We start from the raw sequence: 23,054 nt of genomic DNA, 5'->3' as shown, positions 1-23,054 counted from the left end.
TAAAAAAGGCAGCAATTATAAAAGTCCAGGTACATACAAGGGAACAGTCACCTGAGGTCGTAGGTAACCGAAAGGCAGATGAGGCAGCCAAGGCAGCTGCACTGATGCCTCTCCCCACAAAAATGCTATATGTGCCCGCTGAAGCAGGCCAGGGAGCGGTTAGTATGTCAATGCTCAGATTACTACAAAAACAGGCTGCAATGGAAGAAAAAGAAATATGGAAGGAAAAAGGGGCAAAAGAGGACTTAGAGGGGCTATGGTAGACAGAAGGTAAACTGTGCCTACCCCTGGTCCTATACCCTATGATGACACATCATTTGACACATGGACCAACACATGCGGCTAAGGATGCAATGGTAAGTTTAGTTTCCAGGTTCTGGGTTGTCCCTGGGTACAACAACACTGCTACCCGATATGTGCAGACATTTCTTCTCTGTGCCGGCCATAACACAGGGAGAACAGTAAAAGCCCCCGAGAAGCATACCCCAAGGCCATTGTACCCGTTCCAGCGACTGCAGATAGATTACATACAGCTACACAAGGTTGGTCGGTATGAATATGTCCTTGTCTGTGTTGATATCTTTTCAGGATGGCCTCAAGCATGATCTGTGGTAACAGCGAATGCAAAAACACGGCTAAGAAGCTGCGCAATGAAGTGATATGTAGGTATGGTGTTCCATAAACCATAGAAAGTGATCCAGCTACACATTCCACAGGAGAAATAGTTAGAGAAGTAATGTCAGCATTACACAGGTGTTCCATACACCCCATCACCCCCAGGGTAGTGGGGCGGTAGAAAGAATGAATTGTACACTGAAGTTAAGAATTCAAAAGGCAATGGCTGAGACAGGAAAACCATGGACAGATGCCTTCCTATAGCACTACACTCAGTCAGAGTCACTGCAAACAGAACGATAGGGTTGAGCCCATAGGAGATATTGTTTGGATGTCCACCCAAAACAGGACTATATTTCCTCAACAGCTCCAACATTTACCCTCAGATCTTACTGCATTTGTGGGAGCACTGAATAAAAATAGAATTTCTTTGTATCATGGTGTTTATGGTTCCCTTTCAGATCCAGATTCCCTTGCAGGGTCTAATTGTGTTAAGCCCAGAGACTGGATAATGGTAAAGAGGCACATCCGGAGAACTTTGAGCCCGGATTTAATGAACCGTATCAAGTCCAGCTGACCATTTCCACTTCCGTAAAACTTGAAGAGAAAGCTTCCTGGATATATACCAGTCACTACAAAAAGGATCAGAACCCCGAGGCTTCATCATTGTAACCTATCTTTTACTCCAATGTATTACAACCTTGAATCCCAAAGGAGAATTGAGACAACAAGTTTATCAATCATCATCAGACTGTCGTAAAAAATGACTAACTTGTGTCCGAGTGATGGAACTTGACATTGTACGATTACCATATGTGGACGAATGTTAGCGTCCCTCATACAATAGTGGGGCATGTATTTGACCCTTGATGGTGGTCAACATTACTAAAATAATGCACCCGTGGATGATGGACTATAGACAAGGAATCCCAGGAAGTTGGAAAAGGGTCGAGATAAAACTAGTAAATAGAAAATTAGCTTTCAGAAGGCTTCAGATTATCTAGGCTGTCACATGCCACATTCAAATGACTGTTTGGGTCGGTATGTGCATGATTCAGCTTGTAGATGGGCATCAAATTATACAAAAAGAGAAAATACCACCTGTACCCAAAGGGGAGCTATTCCTGATCTTGGGGATAATTATAATCAAAGTGACCCTTCCATATGCAGACAGGAAAGATATCATAGCCAAATGGGTAACAAGACTAGTGAACCCTGGTGCCTTTTCCATAATTCCCTAAGACTTGCGGAACTAGCAGATATGATGGTACATCATAGGAGTGGCGTCTTTAAGCTTCCAGATGATGTCTATATAGTGTGTGGTAATAATGCATATAAATGGATACCTATGGGAGCAGAAGGAACCTGTACATTAGCTAGACTCCAGTCAGCCACATGGGTATGGGAAGATAATGATTTTCCTTACAGTAAGGGTATGTGCACACACACTAATTACGTCCGTATTTGACGGACGTATTTCGGCCGCAAGTACCGGACCGAACACAGTGCAGGGAGCCGGGCTCCTAGCATCATACTTATGTACGATGCTAGGAGTCCCTGCCTCGCTGCAGGACAACTGTCCCGTACTGAAAACATGATTACAGTACGGGACAGTTGTCCTGCAGCGAGGCAGGGACTCTTAGCATCGTACATAAGTATGATGCTAGGAGCCCGGCTCCCTGCACTGAGTCCGGTCCGGTACTTGCGGCCGAAATACGTCCGTCAATTACGGACGTAATTAGTGTGTGTGCACATACCCTAACATATCACATCATATGTTGTTCAAGAGGCAAGCTGACCCGAGTAAGGCTAAATCCCTAGTACATGTTCCCTGGTAAGAAAAGTTTGGCCTATCACTCACACTAGTAGGGCTATCTGTAAGAAATGCACATAATATTGAAAAGCTTGCTGACTTATTTGACAATATTACAGAATATGTCTTTGATGCTTTACATATAACTAGCACACTTACCAGTCAGCTTATCTTAGTAACTATCCAGCATGCTATAGTCCTGGACTATCTTATACCATCCCAAGGCGGTATGTGTCAGATAGTAGGTCCTGCCTGCTGCCATTATATAGAACTCTCTGGCTTATTTCAAGTCACGTATGATATCGAGCAGGATAAGAAGGTAAAGGAAGAGTTCAGGAAAGTTAATAACTCTCAGGATAACTGGAATTCAGATTTGGTCTAAACCCAGCTAACTGGTTTAAGGGAATAGGTGGTTCCGTTTTATGGAATATTACATGTAGCTTTGTAGGTATTTATTATAGGAATACTGATTTGATTGTCAAACAATTTTTTTTTCTGCTGATGACGAAGTGTTGTAATGGTTATAAAAACCCAACGCAGAATAAAGTTCTATGTGTAGAAAAAGGAGAAACATTGGGACATAAAATAACTTCTACATCCTTTCTTCCAGTAACAGTTCCCACACCTCAATTCATCAAGGATGATGGATGGATATGCGCCTACTGTGATGGATGAAACCCTTCTCAAGTCGACATATGTGTCCATCGTGGTGGTGTTAGGAAGGAATCAGACAATTAGGGATAGATTTCTGTGGCCAGGAACACCCCACTCTTAGGTAAATGATTTATATATGATCTGTGGGAAAGGATCTCAAGGCAAGTTTGATGATCCCACTGTTTATACTACCCGTGTAATCCGTGATCTACCATAGTTTCAGCTGTAACTCATGATAGGTAGATTCCCCAATCTAATGGCCACTATACTAGGTTAGGAAGGCGTAGGGGGGGGGGCGTGGCTTGGCTGTTGATCCTAATGGCTGCGTGAGTACCGAGCTCCGGCACCATCGCCACTTTATAAGCGTCGTAAGCCTCATAAATAGACCCGCCACTTACCGACATTTGCAGCACGGGTCACTGTATCATCCAGGATGCCGAGGAGGAAAAGACCGGTGACGAGACCAGCTCGGCTCACCGACTTCTACCCCTCCCGCCTTGTGGAGGAAAAACAAGATGGCGGAGAGACACGCGTGCAGAGAGGATCTCTTACCTCAGAGCCTGCAGCTCTGTCGCCCACAAAACCTTCTCTGGAGGGACGTGAACACAGGAGAAGTGCCTCGGTACCGGGATTGAGTCCATCATCCACAAGATCACAGGAGGAGACCGCGGCAAGCAGCAGGAGATTTACAGCAGAGACACGTGGGAGTCTGCAGACAAATACAGCCCCAGGCACTGCATCCTCCTCACAGACATCGTTAGGCTCAAAGAGCCCAGAACGGCAGAGACAACGCAGGACCTCCAGAGACGAAACCAGCGACCAGGTAGGGGTTATAGACCAACATGAACCCCCTGTTGTGGAATTGGGAGTAGAATTGGGTGACCTGCCCTCCTCAGACACCCCTGTCACTGAAATAGCTATGAAAGCAATGCTACAAGCTCTGAGTACCTCTCTTCAGGTCGGTTTTGCTAAAATGCTTCACCCCTTATCTGTAGCAGTGCAAGATGTGGAACAGAGAGTACATCATACGGAGACTAAGTTAAGCGAGTTTGTTACCTCACACAACGAACTAATTGATGCACACTATGAGCTAGAAGATGAAGTATTGCAGATGAAAGCGAAAATGGCAGATCTAGAGGACAGATCCCGTAGAAACAACATAAAATTAAGAGGGGTCCCAGAAGAGGTTGGCTCTAAAGACCTAGGCATGTATGTTCAAGATTTTATTAAAGCCATGTTACCAAAGTGCTCGCCAAGAGATGTGATCATAGACCGGGTGCACAGACTCCCGAAGCCTGGCAACCTGACGGATGAATCCCCGCGTGATGTGATAGCACGCATCCACTTCTATCACATAAAGGAGCAGTGGATGGCGTCTCTCAAAAATAAAGATATGATACCATCCCCATACAATAAGATAGCCGTCTTTGCAGATCTATCAGCGACTACACTGCAGCTCAGAAGACAACTGGCTCCAATTACAAGCGCTCTGCGAGACAAGCAGATTTTATACCGATGGGGCTTTCCGGTCCGACTGTTGATCCATCGTAATAGATCCCTCCACATAATACGTAATCTGCATGAAGGGGTGGCCATATTAAAAACATGGAACATTCAGGTTATTTTTCAAGACCAACCTCCTACTCGCCCTCCTGCAAGAATGAAAGATGACTGGCGGCAAACTAAGCATCGCAAGCAAAAGAAACGTTGAAGGGTCACTTCTTCACTTTATGCCTTTTATACTTATCCACGTTGGATATGATAGAAAGAAGTTCGTTGACTGACCTATATGGAGGCCTAACTACATAGGTGCAGTAGCGGCCATTGGGATTTGACTTCAAGCTGACTGAATTTTTCTTCCCCCCCAAAGAGCGGAACAGCAAGATCTGTCCCGGCGTTCTACAGTTTCTTTTGTCTACTATGTATGTTCTGTGTTTATATTATTTTTGTTTCAGCAGCAAGTACGACAAGACTACAAAACAGCAGACAGGCTTGTATAATAGTATTTACTATACTGAGGAGTTAAGTAGAGATATAGAGGAGTCTGAAGTGAGAAAACTGTCATCTGATATTTTACATATTACAAAATGGCTTTAAAGTTAGCTTCTATGAATGTTAATGGCCTGAATAGCCCTCATAAAAGGGCCCATATGTGGAGAGAATCACAATTGCTAGCCTGTGATGTTTTCTGTATACAGGAGACGCACCTTCTGGCTAAAGATGCGTCTCGAATACATCATCAAGCTTTTCCACATATATTTCAGTCACACTTTGATAGCAAATCCAGAGGGGTATTGATTGCAGTGAGAAACACGGTGTCGTTCCAAATGATCCACAACCACATTGATACACAAGGAAGATTTGTTATATTGGCTTGCATAATTAATAATGTTAAGTATACCCTGGTGAATATATATGCCCCCAATAGACATCAAAGTCGCTTCTTCCATAAAATATTTAGGCTTATAAACAAATTCAGGCAGGGGCAAATAATTATGTGCGGAGACTTTAATTCTATAATAGACACCTCCTTAGACACTTCGAACCCAATAAGACAGTCAAAGTCACAGCTGGGAGACCTACTTTGGCAACACGAACTTTATGATGTATGGAGGGCACAACACAGCACAGAAAGAGACTACTCTTATTATTCCTCAGTCCACAATAGTTACTCCCGCATTGATCTATTTGTCATAGAGAAAGAATTGCTCTTTAATGCAAAGAGCACAAATATTGAGGTCATAAAATGGTCAGACCATGCAGCAATCACTTTGACATTGGCAGATAAAAACACGAGCTCTCCAACATATATTTGGAGATGTAACCCCTTTCTATTATCCCATTCAGATCATAAGCAAGTAATAACAAAAGAACTCAGAGAGTACTTCCATAACAATGATACCCCTCAAATCAATGACTTCACACTATGGAATGCCCACAAAGCATTCATTAGAGGTACTCTAATCCGACTAGGCCATAAAGTAAAAAAACAAAGGATGGAAGCCATTTCCTCTATCACATCTGAAATTCATAAATTGGAGTCACTGAACAAAACCAAACCAACTCCACAACAAGCGAAAAGCCTTAATACCCTAAGACAGCAACTTAGATATAACTTACTTTCTGAATATGAAAAGAACCTACAAAAAACAAAAGCTAGGTATTACTCACAGAATAATAAAGCAGGTAAATTGTTAGCATCTAGGCTTAAATCACAATACCAGAAGTCCAGGATTCCATTCCTAATAGACCCTCAGACAAAAGCGAAACGTATACACCCCATGGATATAGCAAACCAATTCAAAGAATATTATTCGTCCCTATACAATTTGAAAAATGATCCCTTTTCACCTCACCCGTCCGAAGAAGATATCCAGTCCTTTCTCCGTAATATACACCTACCACAGCTTTCTGAGAGTCAGATGCAATCCCTAAACTCCCCAATAGAGGATGAGGAAATATTAACAGCAATACAATCAATGCCAGTGGGAAAGTCCCCGGGCCCAGATGGCCTCACCAATATGTACTTCAAAACAATGAAGGAAATATTACTTCCTTTTATGAGTAGATTCTTCCAATCAGCTATGGACTCAGGATCTTTTCCTGCAGAAAACCAAACGGCGTTAATTGTCACCATCCCAAAGCCAGGAAAATCCATGGATACGCCCCAAAACTTCCGCCCTATATCTCTACTGAATGTAGATATTAAAATATATGCCAAGATTCTGGCTCTGAGGCTTTCCCCCATACTGCCATTACTCATAGGTGAGGACCAGGTTGGGTTCATAAAGGGGAGACAGGGATCAGATAACACCCGTAGAGTCTTGGGATTATTACATGTTATCGAACAAAACCACACACCTGCAGTCATGCTAGCGCTTGATGCGGAAAAGGCATTCGACCGCATCCATTGGAAATATGCCTTTGCCACATTAGAGAAAATGGGATTTAAAGAAGGAATCCTTGCAGCTATTAGAGCACTATATTCAAACCCCTCGGCAAAAGTATTCACTAATGGAGTCCTCTCGGACAGCTTTCACATATCAAACGGCACCAGACAGGGATGTCCTCTTTCCCCCCTGGTGTTTATTTTATCAATGGAACCTCTGGCACAACTACTTAGAACACATCCTGATATTCATGGAATACGGGTAGGGAATAGAACCCACACGATCTCTCTCTACGCGGATGACATTATCCTCTCGTTATCCTCCCCGGAAGATTCCTTGGAAGCAGTCATGGAATGTATTCGTAATTTTGGTCAGGTCTCCCTATATAAACTTAACACACAGAAGTCCCAGATTCTTCCAATGAACATCTCAACCTCAACAATACATTTCCTCCAAACTAAACACCCGTTTGACTGGCAGGAGCGTTGTATTAAATACCTAGGTATTTCTTTGACACCATCCCACAAATCCTTATACCAAGCCAACTACGAACCCCTCCTACAAAGTTTGCAAGTAGAAATGACCAGACTACACAAAGTAGAAGTCTCATGGATAGGTAGAATTGCAGCTTTCAAAATGCTACTATTACCCAAACTTTTATACCTGTTCAGGACGGTTCCAATTATGATCCCAAAGAGTTTTTTCAAAGGTATTCAGAAAGCCATGTTAGATTATATATGGGCATATAACAAACCTCGTATATCATCACATACTCTAATCAGAGATAGAGGTATAGGAGGTCTGGGGATTCCGGACATTTACAACTACTACGCATCCACACTGATAGCTCTTCTGAGCCCAAGTTGGAAGGAAGACCTCAGGAATCATTGGGTGCAGATAGAGACGTCATACGTTTACCCCTCCAATCTAAAAGCGCTTTTATTTCTGGAGTTTTGGAATATGAATATACCCTCTAATATTTCTCCTCTAACTAAAGCGGCTTTGGCTTGTTGGTCTTATATCCATAAAAACGCGGGTGACTGCTGTCCTCTCCCAAAGTCACATATCCCTATTGATATTCTAGAACTAGCTATCTCTGAACTAAATTTTATAAATTGGAAGATAGGAGGATTATCTAATGTTTCGCAGTTGTATGGCAGACTGGGCCTTGAGCCCTTTGTTTTCAATAGTTTTTTATTAAACAGTTTTGTAAAATAATAATATAATAATAACACAAACTCGCAGAGTCTCAACTTTTGCATTTCAGTAATACAATTAAACAAAGTATTAGACCAACATGGTCTTCAATAAATCTCACACTATATACCATTCATGATGTCTACACTCCTGCCAAATATATAGTATATAAATGTCTTCATTGCTAACATAGGTAACTATTCTTGACATCACATTGCTTTATAGAGTACCTTAACATGGCCTCTATGGAAGAAAGATAAGAGAGAGAAAAACAAAACACACACAATAATCAAAAGAAGGATAAGGAGGGGGGGAAGGAAAGGTGTAGGGTAGAAGGGTTTCTTAACCATCTCTATGTATTCACGGAAATGTATGATTCCTCCATGGGTCCCAAATGGCATCAAATTTGTCTAATGTACCCGCCAACAGATGTGTTAGGCGGTCATTAACCATTATCCATGAAATCTTAGCGATCAACATATCCATAGACAACGTGGGTGTTCGCCAGGCCCTAGCAATAGTTATTTTAGCTGCCAGAAACACATATCGGAGAAATTTACGTGCGGGGGCCCGAACCTCCGGAATAGGACCGCATAGCAGAGCCGTAATCACATCCCTGGGGGGTTTGACTTGGATGCCTTGAGCCCTTTGAATATTTAAAAAATAATTTTGGTCTCCCACAATCTGACTTCTTTAAATATCTTCAGATTAGACATTTTCTAGCTACGATTCGGAAGATACATCCAATGTGCAACCCTACACTGTTTGTTGTGATGAACAAATCTGCTAAATTGCTTAAAGGGGTACTAAACACACTGAGAGTGAATACAGAATTTTGCAAAACTCGTAACATGCGAATATGGGAAAGATCTTTAGATATAACCTTCAGCGAATCAGAATGGAAAAAAGCGTATAAATTAATTCATAGTACCTTACAGTGTAGCTCACAGGTGGAAGCCGCCATTAAGACTAGCTTGCAATGGTATTACACATAATGTTCCCGAATGTACTAGATAAATGCTGGAGAGGATGTGATAATAAAGGTACACTTCTACATATACTATGGGATTGCCCTAGAATAACAAACTATTGGCAAGGAGTATTTAACCTGTTGGAATCATTGACTGGTAGTAGGATTCCACAATTCCCTCACCTAGCTCTATTATTTCTCCGAATGGATATTGTGCCTGCAAAATTTAGAGGGCTGATTTGCAAAATCTTAGCCATGGCTAAATTGGTAATAACCAGACATTGGAAAAATGCAGATTCACCTAGCCTAGAAGAATTAATAACTTTAATAAATACCTCTTATACATTTGAAAAGATCATAGCATATGGGAATTTTTCGTATCCTAAGTTCACTGAAGTCTGGAAGTGCTGGTCGGAAAATTCCTTATGTATTAAAGTATAATCCCAACGAATAAAAAGAAAATACAAATTATATCTTTGGCAATAAATATATTTATTAGTAAAGCAAGTCTGTGATAAAAGATTTAAACTGTTGTACTGCTGTATTTTTGTTCTGTAATGTTTCTTCTGTAATGTTCTTGTCAAGTTGTATTGATGATACAAATTCTTGTTTTCATTTACCTCTGAAAAACAATAAAAAATGATTAAACCGAGGAAGGCGTAGGGGGATCCGAGTTTGCATCTTCAGAGGATATCGGTTTCCATAGGGATAGAATAGTTGGATACAGTATTTTGTCAAAAAGAGGGGAACTGTCAGAGTAATAAATCTAATACCTTTTAGATTTATATATTGTATTATCAAAATGACTGCATTATATTGTTTGAGATATGTATTAGATATGTTTTTAATCGTCTCTTAAATGAATGTATTTCCTATCATCTAAGATAGGGTAAAGATGACATCATCTGGCATTCCAAACTGAGGAGTACCAGGATTCATATATATTAGGAAGAAAGTCATTACCTTATATGGAAGTATTTTTGGGTGTATACCTATATGTACTTGGCATCATCTGATTGGTTAATGTGTCTTAAAGAGGCTCTGTCACCAGATTTTGCAACCCCTATCTGCTATTGCAGCAGATAGGCGCTGCAATGTAGATTACAGTAACGTTTTTATTTTGAAAAAACGAGCATTTTTGGCCAAGTTATGACCATTTTTGTAGTTATGCAAATGAGGCTTGCAAAAGTCCAAGTGGGTGTGTTTAAAAGTAAAAGTCCAAGTGGGCGTGTATTATGTGCGTACATCGGGGCGTTTTTAATACTTTTACTAGCTGGGCGTTCTGATAAGAAGTATCATCCACTTCTCTTCAGAACGCCCAGCTTCTGCCAGGTGACGCTGTGACGTCACTCACAGGTCCTGCATCGTGTCAGACGAGCGAGGACACATCGGCACCAGAGGCTACAGATGATTCTGCAGCAGCATCGGCGTTTGCAGGTAAGTCGATGTAGCTACTTACCTGCAAACGCTGATGCTGCTGCAGAATCAACTGTAGCCTCTGGTGCCGATGTGGCCGACACGATGCAGGACCTGTGAGTGACGTCACAGATCTGCACTGCCAGAAGCTGGGCGCTGTGAAGAGAAGTGGATGATACTTCTCATCAGAACGGCCAGCTAGTAAAAGTATTAAAAACGGTCATAACTTGGTCATAACTTGGCCAAAAATGCTCGTTTTTTCAAAATAAAAACGTTACTGTAATCTACATTGCAGCGCCTATCTGCTGCAATAGCAGATAGGGGTTGCAAAATCTGGTGACAGAGCCTCTTTAAGTGAAAGCATGAACCTATGGGTATGTGCACACACACTAATTACGTCTGTAAGTGACGGACGTATTTCGGCCGCAAGTGCCGGACCGAACACAGTGCAGGGAGCCGGGCTCCTAGCATCATACTTATGTACGATGCTAGGAGTCCCTGCCTCGCTGCAGGACAACTGTCCCGTACTGTAATCATGTTTTCAGTACGGGACAGTTGTCCTGCAGCGAGGCAGGGACTCCTAGCATCGTACATAAGTATGATGCTAGGAGCCCGACTCCTTGCACTGTGTTCGGTCCGGGACTTGCGGCCGAAATACGTCCGTCAATTACGGACGTAATTAGTGTGTGTGCACATACCCTATAAATAAAGGCTCCGTCCACAGCCATTTTAGATTTCTGTACATCAAACCATTGTATGTGCAATCTCTCCCGATCAGTTATTATTTGTGAATATGAATGAATCCTGGACAAATTCTGTTATGGAGAAAAGGAACTCAGGAGTGATGGGGATTAATCTCACACTATTATAGGAATAATCAAAAGTAAATTTTTGACACCCCCCCCAAAACAAAACGGAAGAGGTAAAAAAGCGGTGCGGTTTAGGGCGTAGCCTCAAACGGAGAATGATTTGCCATTTGGATCTAAGAATTATTGTTTGTCAAAACCATGTAAAGCGAGTGTCCGGTCATCCATTCATGTGACGTCAGGGATAGGAAGTGATATTCAGTTCTGACATCCTATCTGTAACGCTGAGCCCGGAAGTAGTCATGTGTTAGAATAGTTTTATTTTACATTTATTGTTACTTCATGTAATAGATATTAAATGTGCATACAGGGTTCTCAGAAAATGCTTTAGCTAACAAAAGGTTAAATATGTTATATTCTTAAGTGTGTAAGTCGGTTGGATTTCTTAATAAAGATTGCAATCTCCAGAGGAAGTCCAACTGACCTAATCTCATTTTGAGGTGTAAGACATTTCATATGACAGGAAAGCCACAAACGGTTTTCATTTGGTATATGTGTATATAAACCTATGATTATGGAATGAAGGCAGACAACTGCTGATTTCGACTTGTCTCCTCATCGATGAGAATAAAACTCTTATTGGGATGAAAACTTGAATCATTATTGATAAGTATGGAAAATTCTTCTAACATCTTGGTCCTTCGAAGCCGGAAACCAATATTTCCAGACCCTCGTCCACCCGAGGACTGTACACCGTGCACGGGGTGAGTCATCAAAATACTCACTTAATTCAAAGACCTCCGGTTAAATTACCGTTAAAAAGAGGCCAGTCAGACGGAGGGACGAGGTGTGGAATGACGGTTTTTAAAAGAACATAGTAAGGAGAATTGAGGATTCGAGTTTTCATCTGAATAACGGTAATATAATTTTGTGTATATGTGTTTTTATTATTTTTCATATTTAGATGTTATAAGGTTATGTGATAAAAAAAAAAAACAAAAAAAAAAAGATAACGTAAAAAACCTGAGTTGGAACTTAGGTACTAAGACTGGGTCTTAGTTATATTAAGCAGAGGTCTTAATATAAAAACCTGGGAATAGTGGTTCTCGAGGTTAGTAGTCCATAGCCTGTGTGAGAAGGCTACAGGTAATAAATAACTCCGTGCAGCACGTAAAAGATAAAGTACTTGGAGATTTGGAGGATCTCCTATAGAATAAGTATTATGATTGTTTCTTATAGAGTATTATGATTATTTGTTATAGAGTATTAGGCTATGTTCACACGGGGTCTTTTGCCGAGTTTATTGACGCGGAAACCGCGTCGCAAAACTCGGCAGAAACTCCCCGAGAACGCCTCCCATTGATTTCAATGGGAGGCGTCGGCGTCTTTTTCCCGCGAGCAGTAAAACTGCCTCGCGGGAAAAAGAAGCGACATGCCCTATCTTCGGGCGCTTCCGCCTCCGACCTCCCATTGACTTCAATGGGAGGCAGGAGAAAGCGTGTTTTCTGCCCGCGGCGCTCAATGGCCGCGGGCGAAAAACGGCGCGATCATTGCTATTCACACGGAGTATTTTGGGGGAGGAATATCTGCCTCAAAATTCCGTTTGGAGCTTTGAGGCAGATATTCCTCCCCCAAAATACTCCGTGTGAACATAGCCTTAGGATTATTTGTTTTATAAAGTTTATGGTTGTGACTAAAAGTATTGAATGATTGAGATAAACTAAATCCAAAGTTAAAGAAAGATAAAGACTTTCATACTGTGGTGTAAAGACACATCCAGAACATCTGCTGCTGGTCTGATCAGCCTCTTATTGTCTCTGGACGCCCCTGACACCAGAAGTTTTAAGGTAATCAAGTATTTCTTTGGTGCAGTTGAAAGAAATGGTTGTTCTAGATGAAACACATATGAGACTCCTTGACTGTGAAGATTGAATGTATGAGGGTTAAATAAATAAAACCCTGTGTGTATAAGGGAGTCCAATTAGGAATGGTCCTTTGTAAAATTGTTACAAGGACAAATCAGTAGGAAAAATACTGTAAAAACACCCAGGAACATGAAGTATATGACTGATCAGCATAATACTTGTAAATATTGTTGTGTTTTGTGTGTATACTGTGAAACTTTGGTGAAAATACCTTGTGGTCAAGATATATGAGTTATACAGAAATATAGAATATGATAGCAGGTTTTGTTATTCATATCGAATTTGTCTGTTTGTTAATCGTTAATCATGTGTCTTGTCTAAATGTGGTAAAAGTGAGAGTTGAGACAGTCTTTCACATTTCCTCGTCGTGGTCACCTTGGGTGAGCGACATTACTGTCTTGGGACTGTGTTTTGGTAAGCAGCTCTAGGCGTGTAGAGTGCAGCGAGTCCTACAGTCCAGGGAGAAGAACGTTTTGGTGCAGCAAACACTGTTATTCAATATTCCCAAATGACCATCAAAATTCTACAAGACTCTTTGAATGAGATCAAATTAGAGTCAGATCATAGAATAGTCAAAATAATTGATAAAGGATACAAAGTTAATCAAATCTTTTCATCTTAAAAGTGCTCGTAAGACTCCTATTCTAGAAAAAAGAAAAAATAAACTATTTAGGTGTCCATTAAATAAATAGAGAGACATATACTAAAATTGCTAAATTAGATTTCCTTTCAAAAGGACACTGCTTGTAACATGTGGTTGTTTGTGTTAAAAAGTATTAAATATTCCTTTAGAAGGGGATGTTAAGTATATGCACAAATTAGATGTGGTGAATGTACAATGATGATGATGATAAAGGTGTGGCAAATTTGGATTTAAAAGGACTTTGAGGGTAATTGAATGCTATAATTTAGTGAAGGAAAAAGAGAAGTGTGGTTTTGATTGTGTAAGACGACGGTTGGAAGAATCTCACAAAGGAGAACAAGGTAGAAGGTTGACAGAATGTTAAAATGATAAGGAATGTTAAAGAAGGTTGTTTATATAGTTCAAGATGAAAAACTTTCATAGAACAAAATGCTGGCTGGTTGAAAGACCATGAAATGATCGGAAAAGCAGAACTATAGAAGAGTGTGTCAATAAATGTTGATATGTATAGCATGTGCATAAAATAATAGCATTCAATAATAGTGACTGTAGTAGTGATAAAGAGTAATACAGATAGGTACATTGCAATGAGTAAGGTGGATGATAACAAGAAGTATGATGTAGACATGTATACAGGGTGTGTCCCCGTATATACAGGGTGTGTGTTCGTGTATACAGGGTGTGTGTTGCAGACTAGTCTGAGGAGGAAATGAAATTGTGTACTGTTTGATGTGAGATGTTTTTCTCAATCCAGATTAAGAACTGAATTAATTGAATTTCAAATTATTATTATTATTATATGTAAAATTAGTGTGTAAAAAGTCCTAGAACATTGAACTAAAGTACAAGATTGTGTAAATAGACTGACTTTTTAAGAAATTAAAGTTAGCTGTATAAAATCAGGTTTTAAAGTTATAAATACCGCTTCCTTAAATCTACAAACGTGCAAATGACAAAGTCTTGGTTGATATGGAACATGAGTCTGATTGTCACAGTTTAATGTAACTTGACGCCCAAGGGTTACCAGGTGTCACTGATGAACCTTTGACTAACTATGATGTTCAGTATTTTGTAGACTGATCCAGATACTGGAATGAGCAGACAGGACATTTCACCACTGGGTATGCAGTAGTCAAGGAAGGTAAGACAGTGCTGAAAAAGTCACTGCCCTCCAGCAGCTCTGCCCAGGAGGCAGAACTCATGGCACTCGCAGAAGCATGTAAGTTGGGCACAGGTAAAAGGGTGAATGTCTATATAGACTCGAGGTACACCTTTGGAGTCTCACACGATTATGACACAATATGGCGAGCAAGAGGCTTTCTGACTGCAGCAGGCAAATCAATACAACACTGGTTTGCACCTGGATTTCAGAACGCAGCTGCTCAACATGTAGAGGGTTGCCTGACATGCGTCAGACACAACCCCGGAAAAATGATAAAAACACCCAGTAAGCACACGCCTCGTCTTGATTACCTCTTCCAGCGACTGCAGGTGGACTACATACAGCTACCCGAGGTGAGTGTATATGAATATGTCCTTGTATCTATTGAAATGTTTTCAAATTGACCTGAGGCATGGCCAGTAACCAAAAAACATAGCTAAAAACACTGCTAGGAAAATACTCAGTGAAGTAGTATGCTGATATGGGGTCCTGAAGTAATCGAGAGTGACAGAAGAACCCACTTCATAGGAGAAGTATTAGGGCATATACTTACTAGCCTCGGCATCACACAGGCATTCCATACACAATATTACCCATGAAGGTAAACATCTAGATGAAGGAAGAAAGTCAGCAATACTCCAAGCACCGAAACCTCTGACAAAAAGACAAATGATGTCCTTTTTGGGTATGACTAACTTCTACAGGAGTTGGATATGCTGATATTACAGGACCATTGATGTCTTTGATTTATGAAGAGGCATTTTTTTTCAGATAAAACAGGTTCTTGTAGGCTCTTCAGTGCTTGGACTAACTGATTATTAAAAAAAAAAAAAAACAACAAAGATTTTTTTTCAAATCCACAATAAATTGTAAAAATGGATACATGACTTCAGTGCTAACACAGGAGTGTGGGGGAAAGGATAGACCTCTAGCTTACTACTCATCAAAACTCGACCCTGTAGCTAGAGCCTTACCTCCATGTGTTCAATAAGTTGTAGCCGCCGCAGAAGCTATAAGAGCTTCACATTAGTGTTATTTATGATAGAAAGATGTACCACTTTAAATTTTTCGACCTTGATGTCTACTGCGGAGGATGGTGAACCACTTGATTGCCGATCCTCCATAGCAGAAAGAGTGTTACCAAGATCAGATCTTAAAGATATTCCACTACTAGATAGTGATCTCATACTGTTTGTAGATGGATCTTGTAAGAACAAATACATCCTACCCAGCCACGTATTCAGATATGCCATCATATTGAGCCATGGGACAAGCCATGTCTCAAAAGGGGGGATGGTAGAAATCATATCTAAAGTGTTCACGGCATATGGCTTTACTAACTACTCTAAAAAAAAAAAAAATTATTCGTTTAACTTGTTTAACATGCGCCAAATATAATTCACAGGGGAATGTAAGACCAAAAAGAGAACAGTTCCCAAATCCACAATATCCATTCTAACACATTTGTATGGATTTCATTGAAGTTGTTTTTGCTTCCTAAGATATTAGGTATATGTATAAGGGTGTTGATTTGAAAAAATTTGGCTTGAGACACTTGTCAGATAAACTATCTGTGAATATTATGGTATCTATGGTATCTATGAATATTTCTGTGAGTAGATGTTACAGGTAATAAGCTCAGATTAAGGTACAAATCCTGCTGAAAAGGGTAACAACATGTGTGACATAAAATGTACCCGGTAACTACATATTATCTATGTGCCCTGTCCAGAGGGACAGAGAAGTTTCTCTCATATAAAGGTGTTTGTTTGATTTGATGTACAGGATTTGTCAATGAACTGATGAGACCCAAACATGAGAGGTGATAGCATGAGATTGGTGATAGTATTATTTTCTTAGTTGAGACCCTATTGTTTATATTGTCTGAGGTTTATAATTATAAATGTATGTAAGTATGCCACGGTATTGTGAATACCAACTTGAGGTATTTTATATGAAGTTATGAGATGAAGGTCACTGGTTGTTGTCACTCATAAGTAAGAAGTACATGGCAGCAATGAGAGCCCAGAGGTCATGTGACCTGGGTGTCTTTAGGTTTGAGGAAGATGCTGCCCATAACCTGTTATATCTGCAGGGGTAAAAGTCCCATTAGGACAGTAAGTGACAGTGCGACAATTATGACCAATATGTACTGTGGAGGAGAAGTTTGGATTATTGAAAATGTTAGTAGGTTTAGCAGTAAAGAATGCTCATAATGTAGAGAAAGTGTCCGACAGATTGAACACTGCTCCCTTGGCATTTGCCAAGTAGTTGGTTCAACCTGTTGCCATTGTATAGACCTTTTTGGCATTATGCAGGATAGAGCAAACTAAGAAAATAAAGTTCGTAAGGGGGATAAGCCCTATTAGGATGGATGAAGAGTTTTATTTTACACTTGCTGAATTTATGGCAAAAATGCTAACCAACAAGGAAGTTCTATCTCTAATTGTATTCCAGGTGTACCTATACCTGAACCTGAACCTGTGAAGCCAGGAAATTGGATATTATTTTCATTGAAAAAGATCATATCAAGTTCTGCTTACCACACCTACGGCCGTACAGATAGCCGAACATACCTCTTGGATACACTTATCACACTGTAAGGTAGTTAGGAAATTGCCACTATCCTCCTAGGCTATAAAAGACTGATTACAAAGGGTGGTCATTTGTTAGAAGTGACTGGTCTCAAACTTCAGCGAAGAAAACATCCAGAGCCTGGGAGGAGACAGGGCAAAATGTTATATGTTATTCTAGGTATTCTATGGGGATCCAAGGTGTGTCAACCAAAGGTATGGGATCCCTGGGAAACAGGGTCAGAGTATGATTTCCTAAAGACTTAGCTTAAAGAGTTAAATATTTTAATTTCACTGAAGGTGAGACTGCAACATATGAAATAGATTTCCGCGCTGTGTTATAGATCAATGCAAGGATAGAAACATAGCTTACAAACTAGCGCATATTCAGATAAATACATTTGTACTATCTATGTAAATACCCTAATAAAAAGGATAAGGGACTATATGATATAGGAATTGATGTTTCAGGTACTGGCCTATAGGGCATTTCTTGCAACTGAAAGTTTTTTAGCTCCAAAGATAGACTGACCCTTTAAAGTTTATCTGGCCAACTTCACTTATGAAGATAAATTGACATTAGAAACAGGTTACAGTGATAAACATGAATGGTTAGTCTGGATGAGATACACTGCAATCCAAAATAATAGAACTAACTGTATCGCTTGTGCAAAAGTCAGGCCTCATCTGGCTACTATATCTTTAATGCTATCAGATAAGGAGAACCCACAATGTCTGCAATGCGTGTTATCTTTATATAATGCATCATATAATCCAGGTGATAAATTATGTAAGACATTCTCTTTATTGTACCCACCTGTGGGGAGAGATGAAATCCCTCCCTTAGTAGTGGCTTACCCAGGCAACTACACCTGCTTTCTGAGGAATGGGCAAGGTAAGAAAGTAGGGAACCTCACTGAACAATTTTGTGACCGATAATGGTAATTACTCCTCTAATTGGTTTACCAACCAGACAAGGGCAAGGACTGATCTCTGGTGGCTATGGGGAGGCTACTGGCCAAATGGCAGGGAAGCTGTGCTCTGGTTCAGATTCTGATGCCATTCGACTTGTTTTTAGCACCTGAGTTTCAGAGAATGAGAAAACGCCCTGGAGACTATCTGAATCGCTATAAGCGGTAGATCCCTGGAAGTTCCTTTGACCATAGAATATACATAGATGAAGTACGAGTACCCTACGGGGGGCCAAATGAGTTTAAGGCCCAAAATCAGATTGCATCAGGCTGCGAGTCTGTACTTTTCTGGTGGTCTACGATAAATAAGAATGTCGACTGGATTATTATATTTATTACAATCAACAGAGATTTGTTAATTTTACCAGAGATGCAATAAAGGGCATTGCAGATCAGTTGGGACCTATATCTTTAATGACATGGCAAAATAGAATAACCCTGGATATGTTACTAGCCGAGAAAGGGGGTGTCTGCAAAATGTCTGTTGTACTTTTATTACCAATAATGCAGCTCCTGATGGCAGTATTACCAAGGCATTGGAAGGACTCAATTCCCTGTCCGAAGAGCTTGCAGGAAAACTCCAGAATAAATGACATCTTCACCTCATGGATTGAGGGATAGTTTGGAAAATGGACTGGCCTGGTAACATCTGTACTCATGACCATTGCTGTTGTTGCCAGTATATTGACTGTTTGTCGATGCGACACTCTGCATAAGAGGATTGATCCAAAGATTAATTGAGACCTCAGTGACAAAGACAATGTGCCAAGAGATTCAAAAGAAGAGAACCTGTCCTGGATAATCTTACAGAACATGTCTACATAAATTTATAAGAGGAGGGAATGTTAGAATAGTTTTATTTTACATTTATTGTTACTTCATGTAATAGATATTAAATGTGCATACAGGGTTCTCAGAAAATGCTTTAGCTAACAAAAGGTTAAATATGTTATATTCTTAAGTGTGTAAGTCGGTTGGATTTCTTAATAAAGATTGCAATCTCCAGAGGAAGTCCAACTGACCTAATCTCATTTTGAGGTGTAAGACATTTCATATGACAGGAAAGCCACAAACGGTTTTCATTTGGTATATGTGTATATAAACCTATGATTATGGAATGAAGGCAGACAACTGCTGATTTCGACTTGTCTCCTCATCGATGAGAATAAAACTCTTATTGGGATGAAAACTTGAATCATTATTGATAAGTATGGAAAATTCTTCTAACATCATGGCAACTAATATCACTGTAATTCTCAGACTACTGCTTCACCACATAGACAACATGGAGGAAGCAGCAGACTGAGACGTCCCTTACACTGTCCTGTTTGACTTTTTATATATTTGCATGTTAAAATCAAATTTTCGATCTTTTCAGTTTTAGTGATTTTGTAATCAGAAGTTTTTTAAATTTGGCATTTACTTTGTCCCATATTATGAAAAAATAGAAAACATCAGGAAGGCAGCAAATATTTTCCACAGCGCTATAGATATAAACCCACATACAGACGAACTAATTACAAACATCACATTCAGTTACACAATACATGTGCAGAGAGGAGTGAATACTTGTTAGTTTAGCCACACCCGGAGTATAAATAGTTAAACCCGCCCTCTGGTTTCTGAGCTTCAGAGAATTGTAGTTTCGTTTCTCTCTTCCTGTCAGTCATGGCGTCTGCTGATCTGAGAGACGAGCTGGACTGCTCCATCTGTCTGACCACTTATACCGATCCTGTAATGCTGAGATGTGGACACAACTTCTGCCGGGTCTGTATTGATCGTGCGCTGGATACACAGGACGAGTCTGGACTTTATTCCTGTCCTGAATGCAGAGAAGAGTTTCGGGAGCGGCCTGCACTGCTGAGGGACATAACTCTATGTAATATAGTGCGGAATTTCCTGTTTACTCAACCAGATAAAGAACAGACCGGGATCTGCTGCACTTACTGTGTGGACTCTGCTGTACCTGCTGTTAAATCCTGTCTGCTCTGTGAAGCTTCTCTGTGTGATAAACACCTGAGAGTTCACAGCAAGGCAGCAGAACACGTCATATCTGAGCCCAGCACTTCCCTGGAGAACAAGAAATGTTCTGTCCATAAGAAGATCCTGGAATATTACTGCACTGTGGACGCGGCTTGTATCTGTGTTTATTGTTCGGCCGGAGAACATCGGGGACACCGGGTGGAGATGCTGGATGAGGCTTCTGAGAAGAAGAAGAAGAAACTGGGAAATGTTCTGCAGAAACTGACCACAAAGAGAGAGGAGACTGAGGAAAGAGTCCAGAGTCTGGAGGAGCGCCGAAGAAAAGTTAAAGAAAAAGCAGCTGGAGAAGCCGAGAGAGTCACTGTCCTGTTTACAGACCTCAGGAGACGGCTGGACGACCTGGAGAAGAGGGTCCTGAGTGAGATCTCCAGGCAGGAGGAGGAAGAGTCACTCTCAGTCTCCGCTCTGATCCAGCAGCTGGAAATAAAGAAGGACGAGCTGTCCGGGAAGATGAGGGACATTGAGAAGCTGTGTAACATGACTGATCCACTGACTGTCCTACAGGGACCAGACACAGGTGACTTTTGTGATCCTGAGGAGGCGGGAGGGGATGAGGACACGGGGAGACGTGATAAACATCTCCGTGATGTGGATGATCTGGATGTGGCTCTGATCTCAGACACATTACACACATTATGTGACATAATATCAGGTATAAGGAGCGGGATCTGTGTGGAGGGTCCTGCAGACATATTACTGGATGTAAACACCGCTGCTAATAATATCCATATATCAGACGACCTGAAAACTGCAACCAGGACACAAGTGAGGGAAAATCGTCCAGAAACAGCTGAGAGATTCCAGGGTTATCAGGTGATAAGCGGCAGGAGATTTTCCTCAGGGCGACATTACTGGGATGTGGAGGGCAGTACATCAAGTCGGTGGAGGGTGGGGATGTGTTACCCCAGTATAGACAGGAGGGGGGGTCAGTCATTGATTGGAGATAATAACAAGTCCTGGATATTGAGGAGGTATAATAATCAGTATTTAGTGATACATGACAGTAAAGAGATCCAGTTACGTGACAAGATGTCCAGTGGTAGAGTCAGGATATGTCTGGATTATGAGGCCGGGCAGCTGTCCTTTTATGAGCTGTGTGACCCCATCAGACACTTACACACCTTCACTGCCACCTTCACCGAGCCCCTTCATGCTGCATTATGGGTAAGGGAAGGTTCTATAAAGATATCGAGGGGGGGCAGCAACTGGGAGAAACCATCATAACCTAAGAAATCCGGCCAGAGACTGGTGAAATCACAGAGAGCGCCATCTAATGGATGGACAGGATAATATAATAGGGCGTATAAATCTATAAAGCAATGCTGGTTTTGTTCTTATTATCATATATAGGGGGTAGATGTGAGATTTAATATATAAACTGTTGGGAGTTGTAGTCCACATTTACACTGTTTAAAGGGAATTTTTTGTCAGCAGTTTTAAGGCCTCTCAGATACTGGCAGATTGATATAGGGGGAGGGGAGTGTAAACCTTTTGTCTCGGTGATGAGTTACATGACGCAGTAATATTTAATTCCCCAGTAAGGCGACAATTGATGTGCAAATGTTCCTGCAGTGCACGCTGCTAGCCCCACCCCTCTGCTCTGAGTGACGGCTCTAGCTGTCCCCTGATTGGCCACTAGAGCCATCAGTCAGAGCAGAGTGGATCTTGTGACCGCCGCGCCAGGGGAATCAAATGTTGTTTTCTCAGTTACGCAACTTTCATGACCGGGACAAAAGTTATGTTACCACTGCCCATTCCCTCGCCTATATTGTTCTGTCAGGCCTTAAAGCGTAACCGTCTTTTTAACTTTTCCCATTAATCATTAGTTGAAGCGAATAAAAAAAACTGTGTAATAGATTTTTAATATAGAAAAAGTCTATTTTCCAGTTATACGGCACTTCTCCCCCTCCCCCCAGCACTGATCATTCACTCTCAATTAACTACTATAATCCGTATTCAGTGAGGTAAAACACTTCAAGAAATGACACGTCACAACTTTTACACGAAGCGTATTTTACAAGACGTTTTTTAATTCAACAGCGTACAAATACGTCTCGTATGAACTACACAGTGTATTTCCCATTTTAATCAATAAGAAACTGTTTGCAGCTTGTGAAAGTGATTAAATTAATGTTTAATTTAATCCATTTTGTGCAGCAGCCATCTTGTCTGGAGTCCCCGTCTTGGTTCTTTTGTAGTGAATAAGAAAGTCATTGCTCCTTTAAGGCAAGTTTGTGTGTTTCTAAGACGTCGTTCACATCTGCGTCAGGGCTCCGTTCTGTCGGAGCTTTCCATCGGAACGGAGCCCTGATAGACACAAACTGAGACCATAGGTTTCCATCACCATTGATTTCAATGGTGACGGATCCGGTGCCA

The 23,054-nt window shown here is 40.9% G+C and overlaps 1 protein-coding gene across 1 annotated transcript; it reads left to right on the top strand.

Annotated features, from left to right (window-relative positions):
• Positions 1 to 20,303: 20,303 nt before the first annotated feature.
• Positions 20,304 to 22,791, top strand: LOC142748699 (E3 ubiquitin/ISG15 ligase TRIM25-like). The gene has a single exon (XM_075855880.1). It carries the CDS (start codon positions 20,304 to 20,306, stop codon positions 21,900 to 21,902), a length of 1,599 nt encoding a protein of 532 aa, XP_075711995.1. The 3' UTR covers positions 21,903 to 22,791.
• Positions 22,792 to 23,054: the final 263 nt, after the last annotated feature.

The sequence above is a fragment of the Rhinoderma darwinii genome, chromosome 3, assembly GCF_050947455.1.
Source record: "Rhinoderma darwinii isolate aRhiDar2 chromosome 3, aRhiDar2.hap1, whole genome shotgun sequence".
Classification (NCBI taxonomy): Eukaryota; Metazoa; Chordata; class Amphibia; order Anura; family Rhinodermatidae; genus Rhinoderma; species Rhinoderma darwinii.
This window is presented reverse-complemented; position numbering and strand designations above follow the sequence as displayed.